Below are 19,709 nucleotides of genomic sequence, written 5' to 3'. Positions count from 1 at the left end.
CGTCTTCAAATAAACGGCGAAGGCTGCCCTTCGTCTTGAAGATTTTTTAATCGCTGAGGGTCACCTCGAGGGGGCCCATACGCTCCGTGATATAATTTTAAATTAAATCTTTTTTAAACCGCCTTCCTCGATCGTACACTGACTCCCCTTTTTTTTGCGACAGTAATAATAATATTTTTTCATTTTTCCTCTTTAAACCCCTTTTTTCCAAAAATTTTGGGGGGAATTTTTTTGAAGGGGAAAAATTCAAAAATTTTTTGGTTTTCCGTTGCATTAAGGGACGCTCACAACCCCCAAATTTTTTATTCCAAAACAAGTGCCGGGGTGACGCTGCCTTAAAATAAAAAAATTTTTAAAAGTTTTTTGGGAAAAAATTTAAAAATCGGGGGGAACTTTAATTGAAAAAAAGGGGGATGATGGGGGCACCTTGATTAATACCCATTTGGCTTTTGGGTTTATGAGCCCCTTTTTAAAAAATTTAAAGCGAAGGGGATTAAAGAGATTGGGGAAAACGGTGGTGATGCTGGCCGCGCTGAGAATTTGAGTCCCCCCGGGGGTTTTTTTTTGGGGGAAAATTTTTTGGGTTTTATTGCATTGCAAAAAGGAAAAAACCCAAAAACCGGGGGAATTAAATTTTTTTTAAAAAATTTAATTGGGGTAAAAAAAATTTTAAAATTTTTTTTAGATAAACCGGGTTGGGGATTGGGAATTTTCAAGAAAGTTTTTCCCAAAATTAAAAGCCGCTTTTTGAATTTAAAGCCCCCCCCTGTAAATGATAGGCTGCCCCGGAATATTTCGGGGAAATTTGGGGTTTTTTTTAAAAATTCGTTGAAACAAAATGGGTTAAAAAGGGGGGGGGTAGGTTTAATTTTTTTGGTGGGGAATTTTGGGGGAAATTCCCCCGGGGAACCGTTTGAACCACGGGTATTGGGGTTATTTTTTTTAAATTGAAAATTAAAAATTTTCCAATTTTCACTGTCAAAAAGGTTGGAAGCTGCAAAACCCAGGGGAAAAAAAATGCGAATGAACCTTTGGGGGGGTTAAAACCGGGGGCCCAGCCAACAAAAAAGGGGACTTTAGATGGGGGTTTTCCAACCGCGGGGGGAAACCCCCACACCGTTTGGGGGGCCAAACGTTTTAAAAAGGTTCGGGGAAAAATTTGGGCCCCGGGATTAAAATTTTGTTTTAATCGGAATCTTTCTGAAAAACCATAGGGAAAACCAGGCGACAAAAAACCCTTTTTTTACAAAAAAAGGGGTTGGGGGAAAAAAAATACAGGGGTTTTTCCGCAAAGTCGCGCGTGTCCTTGCAAGACTCCGTGGGGGGGGAAAAACCGGGCCCCGGGTTTTTTCCCAATCACTTGTACGTTTTTCCCCAAGATCACGTGTACGGGGGCTTCGCGATTTTCGACCTGTAATCGGGGGCCCCCCTTGAAGGGCCTTTTTGGGATCCGGATCCGCGAGCAAACTTTAAAATTCCCTTTTTTTTGGGAGCCGACTTTTAAATGGCTCATTTTTGGGAATGCGCGTTGGGGCAAGGTCCGCTCAAAAACCCCCCCACCCCCCCAACCAAAACCCCGCTGGGTTTTTTTTTTCCCCGGTCCGACCAAAAATAAAGGGAAAGGGGTTTCAAAAAAAACCCCTTTTTAAAAGCGTTCTCGGTCAAGAGAAGCCCCCCCCTTTCCCCCAGCGGTTCTGGGAAATAGGAAATCCCCCCAAAATTCCCCTCCGGAGGAAAAGAGTTTTTTTGACGACATTCGGGCAACGCATAGTGGGTTTCCGGGGGCGTCGCCCCTTCGACTCCCCCTTTAAAATGTGATCCCCGATCAAAAACGGAGATCCTTTCCATTGCGGGGGGCGCTTTACACCGAATGGAAAAAATTTTGGAAATCGATGGGAAACGTATTGAAATAAAAAATTTTTCTAGGGGGAATCGATTCCCCGGGAAAAAAAGCCCAAACGTCCCAGTGGGAAAAAAAACCGAGTATTTGCCCGTTTACATTCCGCACCACCCCGTAATTCGGGAAGATAGTTGCATGACTAAATTACGGGTCGTTTTCAACGCGTCGTGCCGAACTAGGAATGGCACGTCGTTGAATGACTTTTTATTAATAGGGCCCAAATTACAGCAAAATCTACCTGCCGTGTTATCGCGATGGCGACGGTGGAGCTTCGTCTGTACGGCCGACATCGCCAAGATGTTTCGGCAAATTCAAATTCATGAGCAAGATTCAGACTACCAAAGAATTCTTTGGCGTCTTCAAGCGGAAGCGCCCGTTCGACATTTTCGCTTGTTAACGGTCACTTACGGTCTCGCTCCCGCTCCGTATCTCGCGATGCGCGTATTGAAACAGCTCGCCCTTGACAAGGGAGAAAAGTTCAAGGCCGCGGTTCCTATCCTAGGAGAGTCTATTTATGTAGACGACGCCCTGTTTGGCGCGGATGATATAAAATCTTTAAAAAATACTCGCGTTCAATTGATGCAGTTAATGGAAAAGGGGGGATTTCAATTAAGGAAATGGGCATCAAATTTGATCGAACTTCTCAAGGATTTGTCAGTTGACCAATCGGAAGTAACCGATCATCTAATCCTGACGGAAGATTCACTTAAAGTTCTCGGCCTGTCATGGATGCCTAACGAAGACTTGTTTCGCTTGGTCGTGAACCTCGACCACCCCCAGCGTTCCTACCAAACGCTCAATTCTTTCATTTATCGCGAGGCTTTACGACCCTCTCGGATGGGCCGCTCCCGTCGTGATCGTGGCAAAAATAATACTTCAAGAGCTGTGGTTGTTACATTGCGAATGGGACTCTCTCATCTCCGATGAGTTAAAGTCCCGTTGGAATTATTTTGTATCAGAATTTCACAAATTAGAAATGATCAAAATTCCACGGTGGACTGGTCAAGGTCCACAAACTCTCGCGCTAGAGATACACGGTTTCGCTGACGCGTCAAATCGAGCTTATGCCGCCGTCGTATATCTTCGCGTCTATCATTCGCTTTCAGACTTCGCAATAAATTTAATCGCAGCAAAAACAAAGGTCGCGCCCGTGAAAACCGTGAGCATCCCGCGTCTAGAGTTAAACGCGGTAGTGTTATTGAGTCGCCTCGTAAAGTGGACTGTTAATTCGTTGCAGTTAGTTGGAACTCCCGATCCATTGTTGGACGGATTCCACGATAGCTCTGGCGTGGTTGCGCCAGCACCCATCAAAGTGGAACACATACGTGGCCAACCGCGTGGCTGAAATACAGAACAATTTGCCATCTACTCGGTGGAGTCACGTACCATCGGCAGAGAACCCGGCGGATTGTGCGTCGCGCGGGCTATCCGCGTCTGAGTTAGTGTCACATTCGCTATGGTGGACGGGACCACCATGGCTTCGGCAACCTTCAACGGCTTGGCCGATTCAGGATATGACGAATACTAGACTCACTAATGAACTACAGCAAGTTTCAGCTGAACTGCGAAAAACCAAAGTTCTTCACATTGAAGGTGAAGAAGAGTGGGATCTACTTTACAAATTTTCAAGTTGGACGAAGCTCGTCCGAGTGACGGCTTACGTCCACAGGTTTCTCGCCTTACTGCGGAAGGAAAAGGTTCGTAAATTTAACAAAAATTCGACACTGAGCGTCGACGAGCTTAAACGGGCCGAGCAATTCTGGCTGTCTTATGTCCAGCGGAGAGCTTTCAAGGTCGAATTCAAAACTTTGCAAAAGACTGCCACGATTTCAAAAAGGAGTTCCTTCCGAACTTTTGCTTCATTCTAGGAGAAGATTCGGTACTCCGGCTTGGCGGGCGGTTGCGACACTCCGCTCTTAGCTACGATGAGCAACATCCCGTAATCGTGCCGCGCGGACAACTCGCTTACTTTCTAATCGCTCAAGCTCATAAGAGTACACTCCACGGTGGAGTTCAAATCGTGCTGCGCACCCTTCGTCAGAATTATTGGTTAATGGGAGGGCGAAACTCCGTCAAGGGATATATAAGACAATGCATCCCGTGCGTACGACACTCGGCTAAACTTTCGAGCCAATTCATGGGAGACCTCCCGTCTCCACGCGTCAATCCGTCTTCTCCATTTGCTCATACGGGGGTGGATTATACTGGTCCTTTCTTAGTCACGCCGTTCGTTGGCAGAGGCCAAAAAACCAGAAAAATTATATAGCTTTGTTCATCTGCCTCGTCACGAAAGCAATCCACGTAGAGCTAGTCGAAGACTACTCTAGCGCTGGGTTCCTCGCCTCCTTTCGGCGATTTGTGAGCCGAAGGGGCTTGCCGTCCAAGCTATATAGCAATAATGGAACGAACTTCCACGGGGCTGACAAGGAATTGAACGACGCGTTCAGCGCCTTGATGAAGGATTCGTCACTGCACGACATCCTTGCAAATGACAAAATTGAATGGAACTTCATTCCGTCTGCGGCTCCTCACTTCGGTGGGCTATGGGAGGCGGGAATCAAAAGTCTCAAGTCGCACTTAAAACGAGTCGCCGGTTCACGAACTCTGTCACAGGCCGAATTCGCGACGTTATTATGCCAAATCGAGGCGTGCTTAAATTCTCGTCCGATCGCGGCATTAAGCGACGATCCGAGTGACCTATCGGCACTCACTCCGGGTCATTTCCTGATCGGGCGCCCCATAATTGCGATACCGGAGGAGTCAGTGCTCGAAAGTAATGCGAATCGACTCTCGCGATGGCAGATGGTCCATTCTTTAGTCGAACAGATTTGGCGCTCGTGGTCGCAAGACTACTTGCACTTCCTGCAGCAGCGGCGTAAGTGGTCGGAAAAAACGTCTTGTTTTCGCATAGGAGAACTCGCCTTGTTGAAGAATCCCTTGCTCCCTCCGAGCAAGTGGAACCTAGCGCGAGTCACGCAGATTCATCCCGGCTCAGATGGACTCGTGCGAGTAGTTACGGTGAGAACTGCGAGCTCGATCCTGAAACGACCAATTACGCTACTGTGCCGGCTGCCAATCAATAGCAATATTTGAAAATTGTACTTGCGTTAAAATTAGATTGTAATTATTTGATAAATTTCGGGTGTGATTTATGTATTTAGCGTCAAAATCTAATATGTTAGGCAATATTCTCCTCTTCGGCGTGGTTTTCGAGCCAGGTATCGCATTTATGACTTTGTTATTCGACCCATCGCGTTGTCGGTAGAATTTCGAAACATGTATAATTGTATTTGCGTGCTCGAACAGCCGAAAGAAACGAATATTTGCTAAGGCTCAGTGTCTATTGAAAATTGAGAGCGTCTTTATAATTTAGAAATATTTACTCGAAAATCGTAAAAGGTGTTTTCACCTTCTGATTACTTGCCCTCGTTATTCGATCGCAAGGAATTATTGCATTGATCTCTTGTTTGATTTCTTGGTTGATTGAAAATTGATTTATTATTTTCATCGTACGTTGAAGACTACCGTTGGCTATATTTCGCATATTCGCATACGTTCAAATGCGAGGCGGGCGGTATGTTTAAAATTGTCACGTATTTTCGAAACGACGAAGCAAGGTCAATCGTAGAAATTGAAAATATTCGACGCCGAGATGTTATTCTGGTTGTTTTCGATTCCGCGAGCGAGGAATCTACAAAAACTCGCCTTTGTCTCGCGTTTCGGAGCATGATGGGGCAATCGTCCGCGAATAGGATTTCAGCACGTGTGCCACGCGTCGATCGGATGATCGATCGCCCCCTTAGCTGCCGAATTCCGCGAGGATCAAAAATGAGTCTACTCGAGGAGTCTGAACTGAAGAGACGTCTCCGTGTATATCAGCGAAAAGAGCATCGCGCGAATTTATCTCGCTCTAGAGCAAACTTCCGCGTTTTAATTTTGTCTGCGAGAATTTTGAATAAAACTGCTTTGCCTCAAAAGTGAATTTCTCCACCTTACAATTTTCTCTGCATCCAGTCTCCTTCGTATCTGCGAGCCGACTTATAAATAAATAAATTTGCCTCTGCGCGGAAAATTAAAATAAATCGAAGGTTCTCGCACAATATTTGATTTTTATGTATTGAAAAAGACTGTAGTACAGTCGAAACGTTTATGCTGTATATTGTTTCTCTAACGGAATGAGAATTTAATTATTAATAAATCTTTAGATCTTATTTAATTGCTCGTTTAGTTGGCCTACAATATTTACCTTTTTTAAATTTTGTTAATTTATACGAGCCTTTCATTAATTAATTTTATTTTTTATATTATATTTTGACAGCATTAAAATTATTTCCCTATTTGAATATTAATTTAGCAATGATAATATTTTTTTTAAATATATAATATTATAGGAGTGTCTGAATTGTATCAAAGCTCCATTTTTACGCGCGCAACCAACGCAAGCACGGTTGGACAATATATGCTACCAATCCACATTGCCAATTGGCTAGTTTTGGACTAGGATCTTCTGATTGGTTAACTACGCTGGCGCCTTAAGTCGCGAATGATGTGTGCAGTGACTTAACGAGATCCTCCTAGCGCGGCGATTTTGTTTTTTCGCTCTTTCTCTGCGATAACGTGAACCCATACGGACGTGTATTTTGTGCCTCCGATATTTGCGAAGTTATCTCGAGGAATTCCATACTTTCTACATCATTATTTTGATTTATCAAATATCCGCAGTGAGTACCTAACAACATGTAACAATTAAATTGATAATTTCTTTTTTATTTTATGATGATTAGAAATCATTCGAGAGAAAGAGATTCGCGGTATTTTATTTTCAAGTTTCTATATATTTTATTAATATTATATGTTATATTTCTTATTGCAATATATTTGTCGCGTTCTTTTGGTATTATACAATAATTAAATAATTTGTTAAATAATATAGAAAGATGGGAATTGTTGCATTTGGCTCGATTTTCGTAACTTAGCAACGAGACGTCGGCGCGACTAACTAAAGGCCTGCGCACAAAGGCGCGCCAACTCGTTGTTAAATTCTATACTTTTTACATATTATTTTAATTTATCAAATATCTGCAGTAAATATTTAACATCGTGTAACAATTAAATTGATAATTTTTTTTATTTAATGATGATTAGAAAAATCATTCGAAAGAAAGAGATCGCGATTTTTTATTTTCAATTTTCTATACATTTTATTAATCTTATATATGTTATATTTCTTGTCGCAATATATTTGTCGCGTTTTTTTGGCATTAGACAATAATTGAGTGATTTATAAAACAATATAGAGAGATAGGAATTGTTGCATTTGGCTCCATTTTCTTAACTTAGTAACGAGACGTCGGCGCGACTAATTAAAGGTCTGCACAGAAAGGCGCGCCAACTTGTTGCTAAATTAAAAAAATGGAGCCAAAATATGTAACAATTCCCATTTCTATATTATTTAACAAATCACTCAATGTTATTATTTAATAAGAAAATGATAACATATTCTTTTATATGTTAACAATTTACAAGTCAAGAATTATTGCGATTTTTTGTCAAGCCCTCATAATTCTTAATATATAAAGTGTCTTTTCGATTTTTTTTAGGATCTATAATATTAAAAATACATGTCCACTTTTATACAAAAATTTTTTAATGATGTTTGAATATATTTTTAATATATTTTTTTCCCTATCGTCATTGATCACACTATTTTCGAGTGTACGTTTCTTATGTTAGAGTGGTATATTCTAAATATAGCAAATGTTTCGAAATCTTTTGTTAAGGGATTAGACTGTACTGACCGGTCAAAAAAATAAATAATTTTAAAGCATGAGTTACTAAGAAATAAAAAAAAGCTATAAATTTGTAATTTAGTACTTTATTTAAGTATGCGAGGGGTATAAAAGCATGTAAAAAGAAAACGTAAATAATATTTTTAATATCATTATTAAATGTTAAAAAAACTAATTTTTTTTCACTAGTGTCGAAAATTTTTCGGTATGTACTCATTGGATCGACTTAAAGTTTTTTTTTTTTTTATTAACCTTTCTCTAAACATTGACATAGGATTTTTTCAATATCATTAGTTTGCAAAATATTAACAAATTAATTAACAATTTTTATGCTAAAAATCAAACCAAAATTTCAACAAATTTTTTTATTGTGTACTTAAATAAAGTACTAAATTACAAGTTTATAGTTTTTTTATATTTCTTCGTAATCCATGCTTCAAAATTATCTATTTTTCCGGTCGGTCACAGTAGTCTTTAAAGGGGATCAACGCTGTGATGGCTAAAAAAAGTAGCTCTTTTTTGCGAATTTTTTGGGATGCCCATAAAGCAGGTAGTTAAATAAATGTTTTTGCATTGAATTTATTGTTCTTTGAACTATTAAAAAATATTTTTTTATTTAGTTAAATACATTTTTATTTTAATATAAAATGTATTTGTAGTAGACTCTGTATTATCTATCGGCCTTGCACGTGGAGTCCTTAAAAGTCATCTAAAATTTAAAAAGTCAAAATTTTTTTGAAATATATAAATATATTAGTTTCAGTTAAGCGTACAGAAATTTTAATGTCTTCATTATTCGTAAAATGGTGCATTTTTAAATAAAATTTTAAAATTTTTCAAAAAAAGAAAACCGTTTTTTATCGTACAAATCATAAAAATAGGAAATTTTAATTGTAAAAAGAAATCTGTACGCTAAACTGAAACTACATTTATATACTTAAAAAAAATCTTGGGTTTTTTAATTTCAAATGACTTTTAAGAATCCCAGGTGCAATAAAACCGATAAATAATGCAGAGTCTACTACAGACACATTTTATATTAAAATAAAAATGTATTTAATCAAATAAAAAATATTTTTTAATAATTTAAAGAATAACAATTCAATGCAAAAACATTATTTATCTATCTGCTTTATGGATGTTACAAAAAATTCGCAAAAAGGGTTACTTTTTTAAGCCGTTACAGTATTGATCCCCTTTAAACAATTAACATATTTAAACTAGGTTTTATACTATTTCTATATAAAACTTCTATTAAAAATTTACAGTATATAACTTCATTATGTCATGAAATTGTTTGTTTTCTTGAATTTTTTTTGTGTATTTTTGAAATTTTTTTCTTCAGCAATTACATTCCTACATAATTTTATCATATGTCATAGGTTCATAATTATATGTATAAACATTTGTATTATTTGTACATGTTTAAATGATGTTTTTATTTGTTTTGGAATAAATATACACCCTAATTTTTTAAAAAGTATTAAAATTTACCGGAGCACATCACAAAAGTTATGGATCTAATTTTAATACTATTGTTATATAATTTTTCGCAAATAGTACACTGTAAAAAAAATAGTCAATCTAACAGATAATTTAGTTCAATACGCACAACAAAATATTCATTTAAATAAAGCAAAAATATATTTGAATTGATAAAGTACCTACTTAATTGTAGATAGCATATTTTATTGATTTAAATATATTTTTACTTCATTTAAATAAATATTTTGTTAGGCGTATTGAACAACATTATCTGTTAGATTAACTTTTTTTTTACAGTGTAACAATTTGTTTAAAGTTTCGGCAGATGCCTTTAAAGTTTGTGCAAATTCCTTCATTTAATCTGAATAATATTGATGATATTTTGAAGTATTGTTATTGTTAAATTCATTTGTAATTCCAAATCAAAATCCGAAAACTTTTTCAGCAAAATATTTTTTGAGCTATCTGTGCATGTTCCTTTTTCTTTCAGATATTTTAATAACCCAGAAATCTTTTTTATTTATAATGACACACACACACATATATATATATATATATTCACAAATTAAAAATTTCCTGACAATATATATGATTTTTAATTAAAAAATATATTCATGTAAAAAATTAATTATTAACCCTTACTCCGTATTGTTATTTTTGGCACCTATAGACACCGTACAGGTGGATCAATTATTTTTGATGCATCTTATTAATTAGTGAAAGTGTTTAAAAAAATTTTTTTAAATTCATACACCTTCTTTGATCTTTCTAAATAGACTAGAATAATAAATTTGAAAAATAATTTACTTAAATATATTGTTCTTGCAAATATGTGAAGTAGAAATATAATACTTTTAGAAATTACACGGACATAAATCGCCCACCAATACAAATTAAGAGTTAATTGCATTTTAATTTTGTGGCATTTGTGAGCATTTCTGATATTAGCTATTATATATTTAACATATTAAATAAATTAAATTAAAATATATTACGTATTTAAGTAATATATTAATTATTATAATTATTAATTGCATTTAATTGTAGAAATGGAAGATGATAAATCATTGCTTAGAAATAATAGTACAAATAATGCTCTGAAAAAAAAAGATAATAGTGAAAAGAATGTCTTCGAGGAAAGCTTTTGCTTGCCTGCTGAGCTAAATAAAAATTTAGATTTGGTTGATGTAGAGAACAAACCACCTGCGAGAATAGCATCACTGGCTAAGTACGTGTAAATATTTTATTTAATATTTCCTATTGTAAATTTCTTATATATATATATATATATAAGAAATTTACAATAGGAAATATTTTGGGTGATAAATTAAATGAGTCACCCTGTGTATATATATATATATATATATATATATATATACAGGGTGATTCATTTTAATCTATCACCCAAAATATTTCCTGATAGATTAGTCAGGGTGATAGATTAAAATGAATCACCCTCTATATATATATATATATATATATATATATATATACATATACAGGGTGATTCATTTTAATCTATCACCCAAAATATTTCCGTTTCTATGAATTTTATGAAGAAATGTTTCAGACAAAAGTTGTATGGTTTCGAGGGGGACATAAGATGGTATTCATTGATTTAACTTTGGATAATCATATGAAGATCACGTGAAGGTAACCTTCAATTTCTTAAATAGAACCTACTATTTTTCATTACATATTCTTGTAGCTTACCTCGAGAGCTTTCCAAAACACTACAACTAAAATATTTTTTCATTAAGTATTTTTCGAGTTATTAAGGCTGCAAATTTGCAGTATTTTGACATAAAATACAAAATATCTTGGGAAATATTCATTTTTCGATTATCATACCTTAATACTTTTATGCACAGAATAATGAGACAAATCAGTTGGTGTAAAGAAAACACATAGTTACTTTTAAAAAAAATATGAAAATTGCAATAAGCAGTTACATAATTTTTCTTTAAAACAACTATATGTTTTCTTTACACCAATTGATTCGTCTCATTATTCTGTGCATAAAAGTATTAAGGTATGATAATCGAAAAATGAATATTTCCCAAGATATTTTGTATTTTATGTCAAAATACTGCAAATTTGCAGCCTTAATAACTCGAAAAATACTTAATGAAAAAATATTTTATTGTAGTGTTTTGGAAAGCTCTCGAGGTAAACTACAAGAATATGTAATAAAAAATAATAGGTTCCATTTAAGAAATTGAAGGTTACCTTCACGTGATCTTCAAATGATTATCCAAAGTTAAACCAATGGTACCTTCTTATGTCCCCCTCAAAACCATATAACTTTTGTCTAAAACATTTTTTCGTAAAATGCATAAAAACGGAAATATTTGGGGTGATAGATTAAAATGAATCACCCTGTATATATATATATATATATATATATATATATATATTTATTGTTATGTCCGCGGATCCGATTTCGCGATATATTGATATCAGCCGCGACACGCAACGTCGTTCACTTGCGAACCGTGAAAGAAATCGTACTCGTATTTAGAGGAACGAAAGACTTTTATTAAAAGATATTAAATAGAAGAAATACAATAAAGGGAAAATGGGAAATTATCGAACGAAAGCCGAATCCGCTCGTGACAGTTGCGGAATTCGAACTCAGAAGACGACAGCTGTTGATCAACAACCCTTGACGACGCCTTGACAAGGACGACGTTCGTAGATCTCATAGAAGACTCGATGACTCGATGTTCGAAGACAAATTCAGGGATCGTAGTATAACACGGACGTTACAATATATATATATATATATATATATATGTATCTAATGAAAATATTATTTACAGATTGCAAAAGAGAAAAGAAAAGATTCCAAAGCGGATTAATATCCGTTGCAAAGCTGATAGAGCAAAACTGAATGGCTGGGATTGCTGGCAATGCGAAAAAGTAATATTATATTAATATTACACCATTAATATATTAATATTACAATAAAATATATTTCTTGATAAGAAAGTATTAATTGTTATATATAATTTTTAGTATTACAAGGCTTTAACCCTATCTGAAGAGAATTGCAAAAGCGAAGAAATCAATGTTCGCGGCATCGGCACAAGTACGAAAGACCGCGAACACCAGAAGGTACTCATATATATTTTACGTTTCTCATTATTTCATATATATACATATATACATATAATACATTTATTATATAAAATACAATGTAATCTTTTTTCTTAACAGGTTTTTGGGATCCAGATTTTCCCGAGTTGTCTCCGTCTCCATAAGACATTGTGAAATTTTATATATTGCTATTAACAAAAAGATTAACAAGGATTAACAAATATTGTAATTTTGTAAAAAATAAATAAAAACATAAAAAATAATAAAAATATTAAAAATAATATAAAAAAATAATTATTTTATCATTTGCAAATTGACCAAAGAATCTGCCATTAGTACGTTTTTTCCCTCTTTTCTCTCTTCTCCTTGTCCTCCTCGTTCCTCTCCACGTTCCTTTTCCATCCTCTCTTCTCCTTCTTCCTCCTTCCGAATCGTTCTCCCTTCTCTCTGCTCTCCTTTTCCTCTCTTTTCTCGTCTCTCTCTCACGCTCTCTAGTCCACTATCGCTTTCTTTCTCCATCTACCGCCTTTCCTCCTTTTCTTCTCTCCTTTCTCCATCAATACGTTTTTTTTCTCTTCTTCAGTCCCCTCCTGTCACCATCCTTCTCCATCCACCGTCCTTACTCCTCTTCTTCTTCTCTTCTTTCTCTACCGTTACTTTCTTTCTCTCTCTTCTTTCTTTCTTTCTTTCTCTTCTACTCGTCCTCCTTTCTCTGACACTCCCTTTCCATCCTCTCTCTTCCTTCTTCTTCCTTCCGTGTCTTTCTGTTCCAGTCACTCTTTTCCTTCCTTTCCTCTTTCCTCTGTTATTCACGCCTCCTATCACCTAGCCTTCTTGTTCTTCTTATCACGTGTTCTCTCGTTATTGTTACTCCTATCTCCATCTATCTCTGCATCTCTTCCCTACTTCCATCCGTGTCTCCTCACACTCATCCGATCTATCTTCCCGCAGGGGACATTTGAAGTGCACAAGTGTCGGGGTTTAGCGTTCCTCCGGTCCTGAGCTCAGTACATTGCACAAAATCACGAACATTTACACTAGCACCAGCGACAGATTAAACATTTTGCCGCCCCTAGGCAGCGTACATTTTGCCGCCCCTAAAAGCAAAAAAAAAAAAATTAGTACAAAATATCAACAATTTTCTGTTACCCCTGCATTAGCTGGTGAAAACGTAATATATTTTTAAATATTTTCACGACCCCAAAGTGCACCACGAGGAGGTTTGCAGATAAGATTTTACACTCCTTTTTTTTACTTTCTTTATGTTTGGGAAAAAATTAAATTTCCGTGATCCCCGCGCGCCTTCGATATACGCTACTGAGAGCTCTCTGTAATTGTGTACATCGACAGTTTGTTATTGCGTCCACAAGGGCGAAGCGCCGAATTAGGAGAGAGTTTCCGCGTCTTTAAAAAGGAGCGATGCGGCACGGAGGGCGAGTCTGGTACGACGAGCCGTCCGGTAAACCCGAGAAGAACATTTGTGATCCGAAGAATAAAAATTACGTATTCTTACTTAGAATAAAGAGACTAATTCCTGCTATCTATCCTTGCCTATCGACGCAGTCCACAAGAGAGAACTAGGCGATAGCTCCGATAAAACCCAAAGGAGAAAATATACAAAACACTTTATTTTTTTTACTTTTTTTTCGAAAATTTTCTGTCTTCGAAAATTTGCCGCCCCCTCCAATTTGCCGCCCTAGTCAAATGCCTATGTTTGCCTCTAGTGTTAATCCGTCGCTGACTAGCACATGCTCATTACTCTACTCTTACCGTTCGACTTCCCTTATCCCCCATCCAAAAGAAAATTGGAAAGCCCTTTTTCCTTCCCTTCCTTCTTTTTCCTTTCCTTTCTTTCCTTCTTTTCCATCCTACCTCCTCCTAATCATTCTCCCGTGCTACTGCTTTTCATCTCTTCTTCTACGTTATCCTCATCTTTGTTCACGTCAATCTTATTTGAATTTTCTTTCCTGTATAACTTCTTCTCTCTGCCCTCCTCCACTTGTCCTTCATTTCCTCGCTTCACTCACTATCCCGTCATTCTTTTCCCTCATTTTTTCCGCCTTCCTCCGCCTTTCACATACTTCTTTCCCACTTTCCTTCACGATTCACAATCCTGCTTATCCTTCCCGCCTGCCATTTCCCCCCTCTATTATTATTAATATTATTTAATAGTAATATATTTTTCAATTTTTCTAGCCAGCTGTGGTCTCCAAATACACTAGCACACAAATATGTTTATTTCTATGTATTTTCAATCATTTTATACAATACCATACACTATTTATTTGTTTTCTTAATTCACAGGTTAGATTGCTGGCTGAGATATTACTTACAATAAATAAGGGACGAGGTTTGTGTAATTTGTATAGTATAGTATTTTTCTTTTTAAGTTACATATTTTTAAATTTTAAGTAGATTACAAACTTTTGTCTTTCTTTATTTCAACTTTTTCATTTTTTTCATCTCATTATCATTTTTATTCGTTTCTTCCGTTTATATTTTATTTCAATATGTTTCGTTTAGCGAAAAGGCGCAGTCGCAAGCCTTTTCATTTATTATCTATAGTTCATCGTCGTCGTTTAGAAAAATTAGAAAGAGATGCGCGTAATGAATTTCTACAGGAGAATTTAAAGATTGCCAGTGCTAGAGTCGATTCAGACTTTGTTGATGAAGGTCAAATTCTTGCGGAATCTAGTCAGCCAGGAAATGAGGAAATTGCATTTTATTCTAATGCATCATCTGATGATATGCAGTCTGATGAGGCATCAAGTTCTTCAGATGCTGCTAAATCTACTTCAGATAGTGATGATGCATTAGATACTGAGCCTTAAAATACTCGCGATAATTTTCAAGAACGCCTTGCTGAAGTCTTCGTACGTAGTAATATGTCTCATGCGCAAGCAAATGCTGTTTTACAGGTAGTTCGAACACATCCCTGTTTATCCACATTGCCAAAAGATTGTAGAACGCTTTTAAAAACTCCACGGATCACGCATCTCACATTTAACATTGCAGGAGGTGAATATCTTCATTTAGGGTTTGAGGCAGGAATTCTTTCCATTCTTGAGCAAACTTCTCCGGATCTGATTCCACTTGACACTTTAATAATAGACTTTAGTACAGATGGTGCGACATTAGATGGGCAGGGCAAAATTCAAATGTGGCCGATACAAATTAGAATTGCAAATATTTCGCGAAGTAAACCTGAAATTGTAGGTCTTTGGCGAGGTACATCGAAACCAAATAGCGCGAAAGAATTATTTCAGAATTTTGTAGATGAAGTTCGAGATGTATTAAATCGTGGAGGAATTGCTTTCCGTAATCAACTAAAAATAGTTCAATTAAGATGTTTCATAGCTGATTCTCCTGCGCGAGCTTTTGTTTTGGGTCATAAAGGTCACGGTAGTCTATTTCCGTGTTCAAAATGTTGGATTCGGGGAAATTGGCTTCGTCGTGGATGCGTAGCGTANCGTGGTATTCAGCATAGGCCCCGTACAGACGAAGAATACAGAAATAACATTGATGGAGAACATCATACTGAGTCAGAATCTGCTCTGCTTCCTTTAGAGATGGGATTGGTAACTCAAACGGTTTTCGATTACATGCATACTGGTATGTCTTGGTGTTGTTCCCAAAATAAATAGTGTTCTCGTCGATGGAAAATATAATCCAACTTTAAAACTTTCTGCTAGATCACTTGAAATTATGACTGCACGTCTACAACAAGTTGCGAATTACATCCCTAAGGAATTTTCACGAAAACCGCAATTAATGAAAAAATATGGAGGGTTTAAGGCCACGGAAAATCGTCAACTTCTTCTATATACTGCCCCAGTTATTTATTACGGACTTATAAATCCTACTGCATACAAACATTTTCTTTTATTACATTCCGCAATTCGAGTTTTGCTTAGTTCTTCCTTATCAGAAGACCGTCTTGATTTTGCATCTACAGCATTAAACATTTTTGTAAATAGAGCAGAAGATATATATGGTCCAGAATTTCTCTCATACATTACTCATTGCCTTTTACATCTCGTAGATGACGTTAGACGTTTTGGTTCATTAAATGAATTGTCTATGTTTCCATACGAAAACAATATGATGTATTTCCGCAAAGCTTGCCGTAAACCTCATCAACATTTGCAACAGATTGTAAATAGGCGACATGAAAATTTACAAATCACACAAAAAATTGTGAATGATCACAATAAAGTCATACATTCCGGTAGACCTTGGGTTAGTCCTACAGTTTTTAATGTTCCCTTAGATAGTCGCCAGTTTCAGATCTTAGACACAGGAAAATTTCGTCTATCAGTAAAGGATCGGGATAATACAATAATATTAAAAAATTCAAAGATTTGTCTTGTTCAGAGCATTTTCTTGCGTGATCATTATCATTTAGCGGTTAAAGAGTTTTGTAGAGTTGAAGATTTTTATGATATTGGTTCGTCATTGTTATCATCAGTAGGTACCTTTCGATGTTCTTTATTATCTGATGAAATTATTATAATAGATTTGAATAAAGTGCAGAATAAGTGTTTCCGTATACCTTATTGGCACACTGAAGGGCATATAGATCCTATTACTGATGTCTGGGTAGTTGCAGTTATTCTACATACTATGGATTAGGAACATCATTAGGTAGATTAGAAATATCAGTTCTAATTTCAGTAGGTGCATTCTCTCTAAAGCCTTTAAATCCATACATAAACTCTTACTACAACGTACAAACAAAAACGGAACATAGTTTTACGATTTTTCTTATCGATTCAAGTTTATATGCGGGTTTAAATTTACAATCAATGAATGTAACGTAATGCATTAATTATGGAAGAACATGTGCGGAGAGTTTTTTTAAAGATGAGTCAAGAGCGAGGACGAGGAAGAGGAAAAGGAATGAACACCGAAGGGAAGACAGCGTCTGCATTGCAATTATTAAACAAGGACATCGAAAAATACCGCACAAAACACCTACACAAACCTAACATAACTACACTTCACAAAAATACACAAAAACAAGCAGCCTCAGCATCATCCAAGTATCATTCACAATCTCCAGTATCATCATCCTTGCATGTTCCATCACCATCATTCTCATCACAACACTCAAATAAACACATCACTCCTCCATCAGCACCATTACAACATAGATCCATTGTATCACATTCACCTTCAGTAACCACTCAATTATCCGCACAAGACATTACACCAGTACAACGCAAACAAACATTATCACGCTCGTCTTCATCAGCATCTATACAATCATTCACGCAAAAAGTCCAGCCATCATTCAAACCACCATCACAACAAACAAACAGTAAACAAACATTGTTACGCTCGTCTTCATCAGCATCTATACAATCATTCACACAAAACATCCAATCATCATTCAAACCACTATCACAACAAATAAACAGGAAACAAACACAATCAGGATCATTTGTTCATGATGTACGCAGCCATCGCCTGTCCACACATAGAGAAGAATTAATAAAAGAAAAGGAAATAATGCAGTCTCTAAAGTAAGTTTTAAAAATAATTACAATAAAAATAGTCATTTATGTGCACGAATAAAGGCATTAAATTTCATTTTAGAATCATTATGGATCAACTACGTCAAATGGAAGAACGACAAATTTCTATAGAAAATAAAACCGAGTAAGTATATTAATGATTTTATTAAAGAATAGCAAGCAAAACTGAATACTTATAAATACATTAATTACATAATTTTATTTTTTTACAGTGAAAATGCAAAAACTATAAAAAGATTATTAAAAGAATCTACAATGAAGAGACCAACAAAGCCACAGGAGGTCTCATTTAAAACTGTGGATGATTTCTTGGCCTTTGAAGAAGTTGATGAAGAAATTTATAATGATTTGGTAAGGATATATTTTGAAATATAATATTTTCTAACACAAATATATATAGTAATTTTTCACTTTATCAAAAATTTTGTATTAGGTGGGATACTTCATTTATCTTGGACGAGCCAATCCAATAGATTGCGCCGCGGAATATTTTCGCAGCGTATTTCCAGAAGACGAGGAGGTTTCATCATACCTCACTCTAAATGGAAAAAGTGGACAACGAGGGGGCTGTAAATTGCGGGACAGTCGCTTCGCTCAGACATGTCAAGGTTTGTAAAAATACTGTCAGTGTATGATGTGCATGTGTCCTACATTAATTACGTTTACACGTCAAACTTAATTGAATTTAGTAACTTCCGTTTTGAGGTAGGCTAATCACAGTCATTCTTCTAAAAAATAAAACAGCTGTCATTGACCAACCTTATATGTCGTCTACAATGGGACTTTAAGAAAGAAATTTAAGATTTAAAAAATTGACTAATATTCATTATTCTTCTCTAAAGTTGTAACGGGACTCCTTTCCCGACGCCACGGATCGGCTCGTCGGTGCCAGGATTCGGGAAGAGGGGGGAGACTCAGGTTCGCAATAACCACGCCAATCGTTCTGGTAAAAACAGAGTTTATTGAAGCCGCCCTGCAAGAGTTGGCTTATTATCTAGTCTACGCGTACAGAGGAGAATCGCAGGAAGTGCGGACCGCGACCAACTTATACGGACGCGGACACGATTTATAACTAAGGAATACAAGGAATGCAACGGACGAAGCGTGACCAAGTCATACGGACATGGACACGCCTTGGAACTAAGGTTTACAAATGATAACGCGACGGACGAAACGCGACCAAATCATACGGACGCGGACACGTCTTATAACTAAGGTTTACAAATGATAACGCGACGGACGAAACGCGACCAAATCATACGGACGCGGGCACGACTTATAACTAAAGGTTTACAAATAATAACGCGACGGACGAAACGCGACCAAATCATACGGACGCGGACACGTCTTATAACTAAGGTTTACAAATGATAACGCAACGGACGAAACGCGACCAAATCATACGGACGCGGGCACGACTTATAACTAAAGGTTTACAAATAATAACGCGACGGACGAAACGCGACCAAATCATACGGACGCGGACACGACTTATAACTAAGATAGTAGCGTGGCGGACGAAATTTACCCAACGCGGCGTGGATACGAGCGCCCTAAAAAGGGCGAGCTCCGTAAACCGCCTTGGATTCGGGCGCCCTGAGAAGGGCGAGCTCCGCAAGATGTCGGTGGCTCTCGGAGGATCCGGTGACCGAGGAAACTCGGCCTTCCCGACGAGAACGCTCGTCGGCCGGGGTGATGTTTGGAGTGGATCCGGTGCCCGAGGACGCTCGGCCTGCCCGACGAGAACGCTCGTCGACCGGGGCGATGTTCGGAGAGGATCCGGAGACCGAGAATGCTCGGCCTGCCCGACGAGAACGCTCGTCGACCGGGGTGCTGTTCGGAGAGGATCCGGTGACCGAGGACGCTCGGCCTACCCGACGAGAACGCTCGTCGACCGGG

General features: G+C 36.9%; 1 protein-coding gene across 1 annotated transcript; it reads left to right on the top strand.

Annotated features, from left to right (window-relative positions):
* Window positions 1–17,784: 17,784 nt before the first annotated feature.
* LOC146722384 (uncharacterized) lies at window positions 17,785–18,283 on the top strand. The gene is made up of 4 exons (XM_085484884.1): window positions 17,785–17,798; window positions 17,872–17,934; window positions 18,023–18,160; window positions 18,244–18,283. Exons 1-4 carry the CDS (start codon window positions 17,785–17,787, stop codon window positions 18,281–18,283), a joined length of 255 nt encoding a protein of 84 aa, XP_085341010.1.
* The last annotated feature ends 1,426 nt before the right edge of the window (window positions 18,284–19,709 follow it).

The sequence above is a fragment of the Nylanderia fulva genome, unplaced genomic scaffold (genome assembly GCF_048542155.1).
Source record: "Nylanderia fulva isolate GAGA-0341 unplaced genomic scaffold, ASM4854215v1 Scaffold320, whole genome shotgun sequence".
Taxonomy (NCBI): Eukaryota; Metazoa; Arthropoda; class Insecta; order Hymenoptera; family Formicidae; genus Nylanderia; species Nylanderia fulva.
Note: the sequence above shows the minus strand (reverse complement) of the source record. Positions and strands in the feature narration are given on the sequence as shown.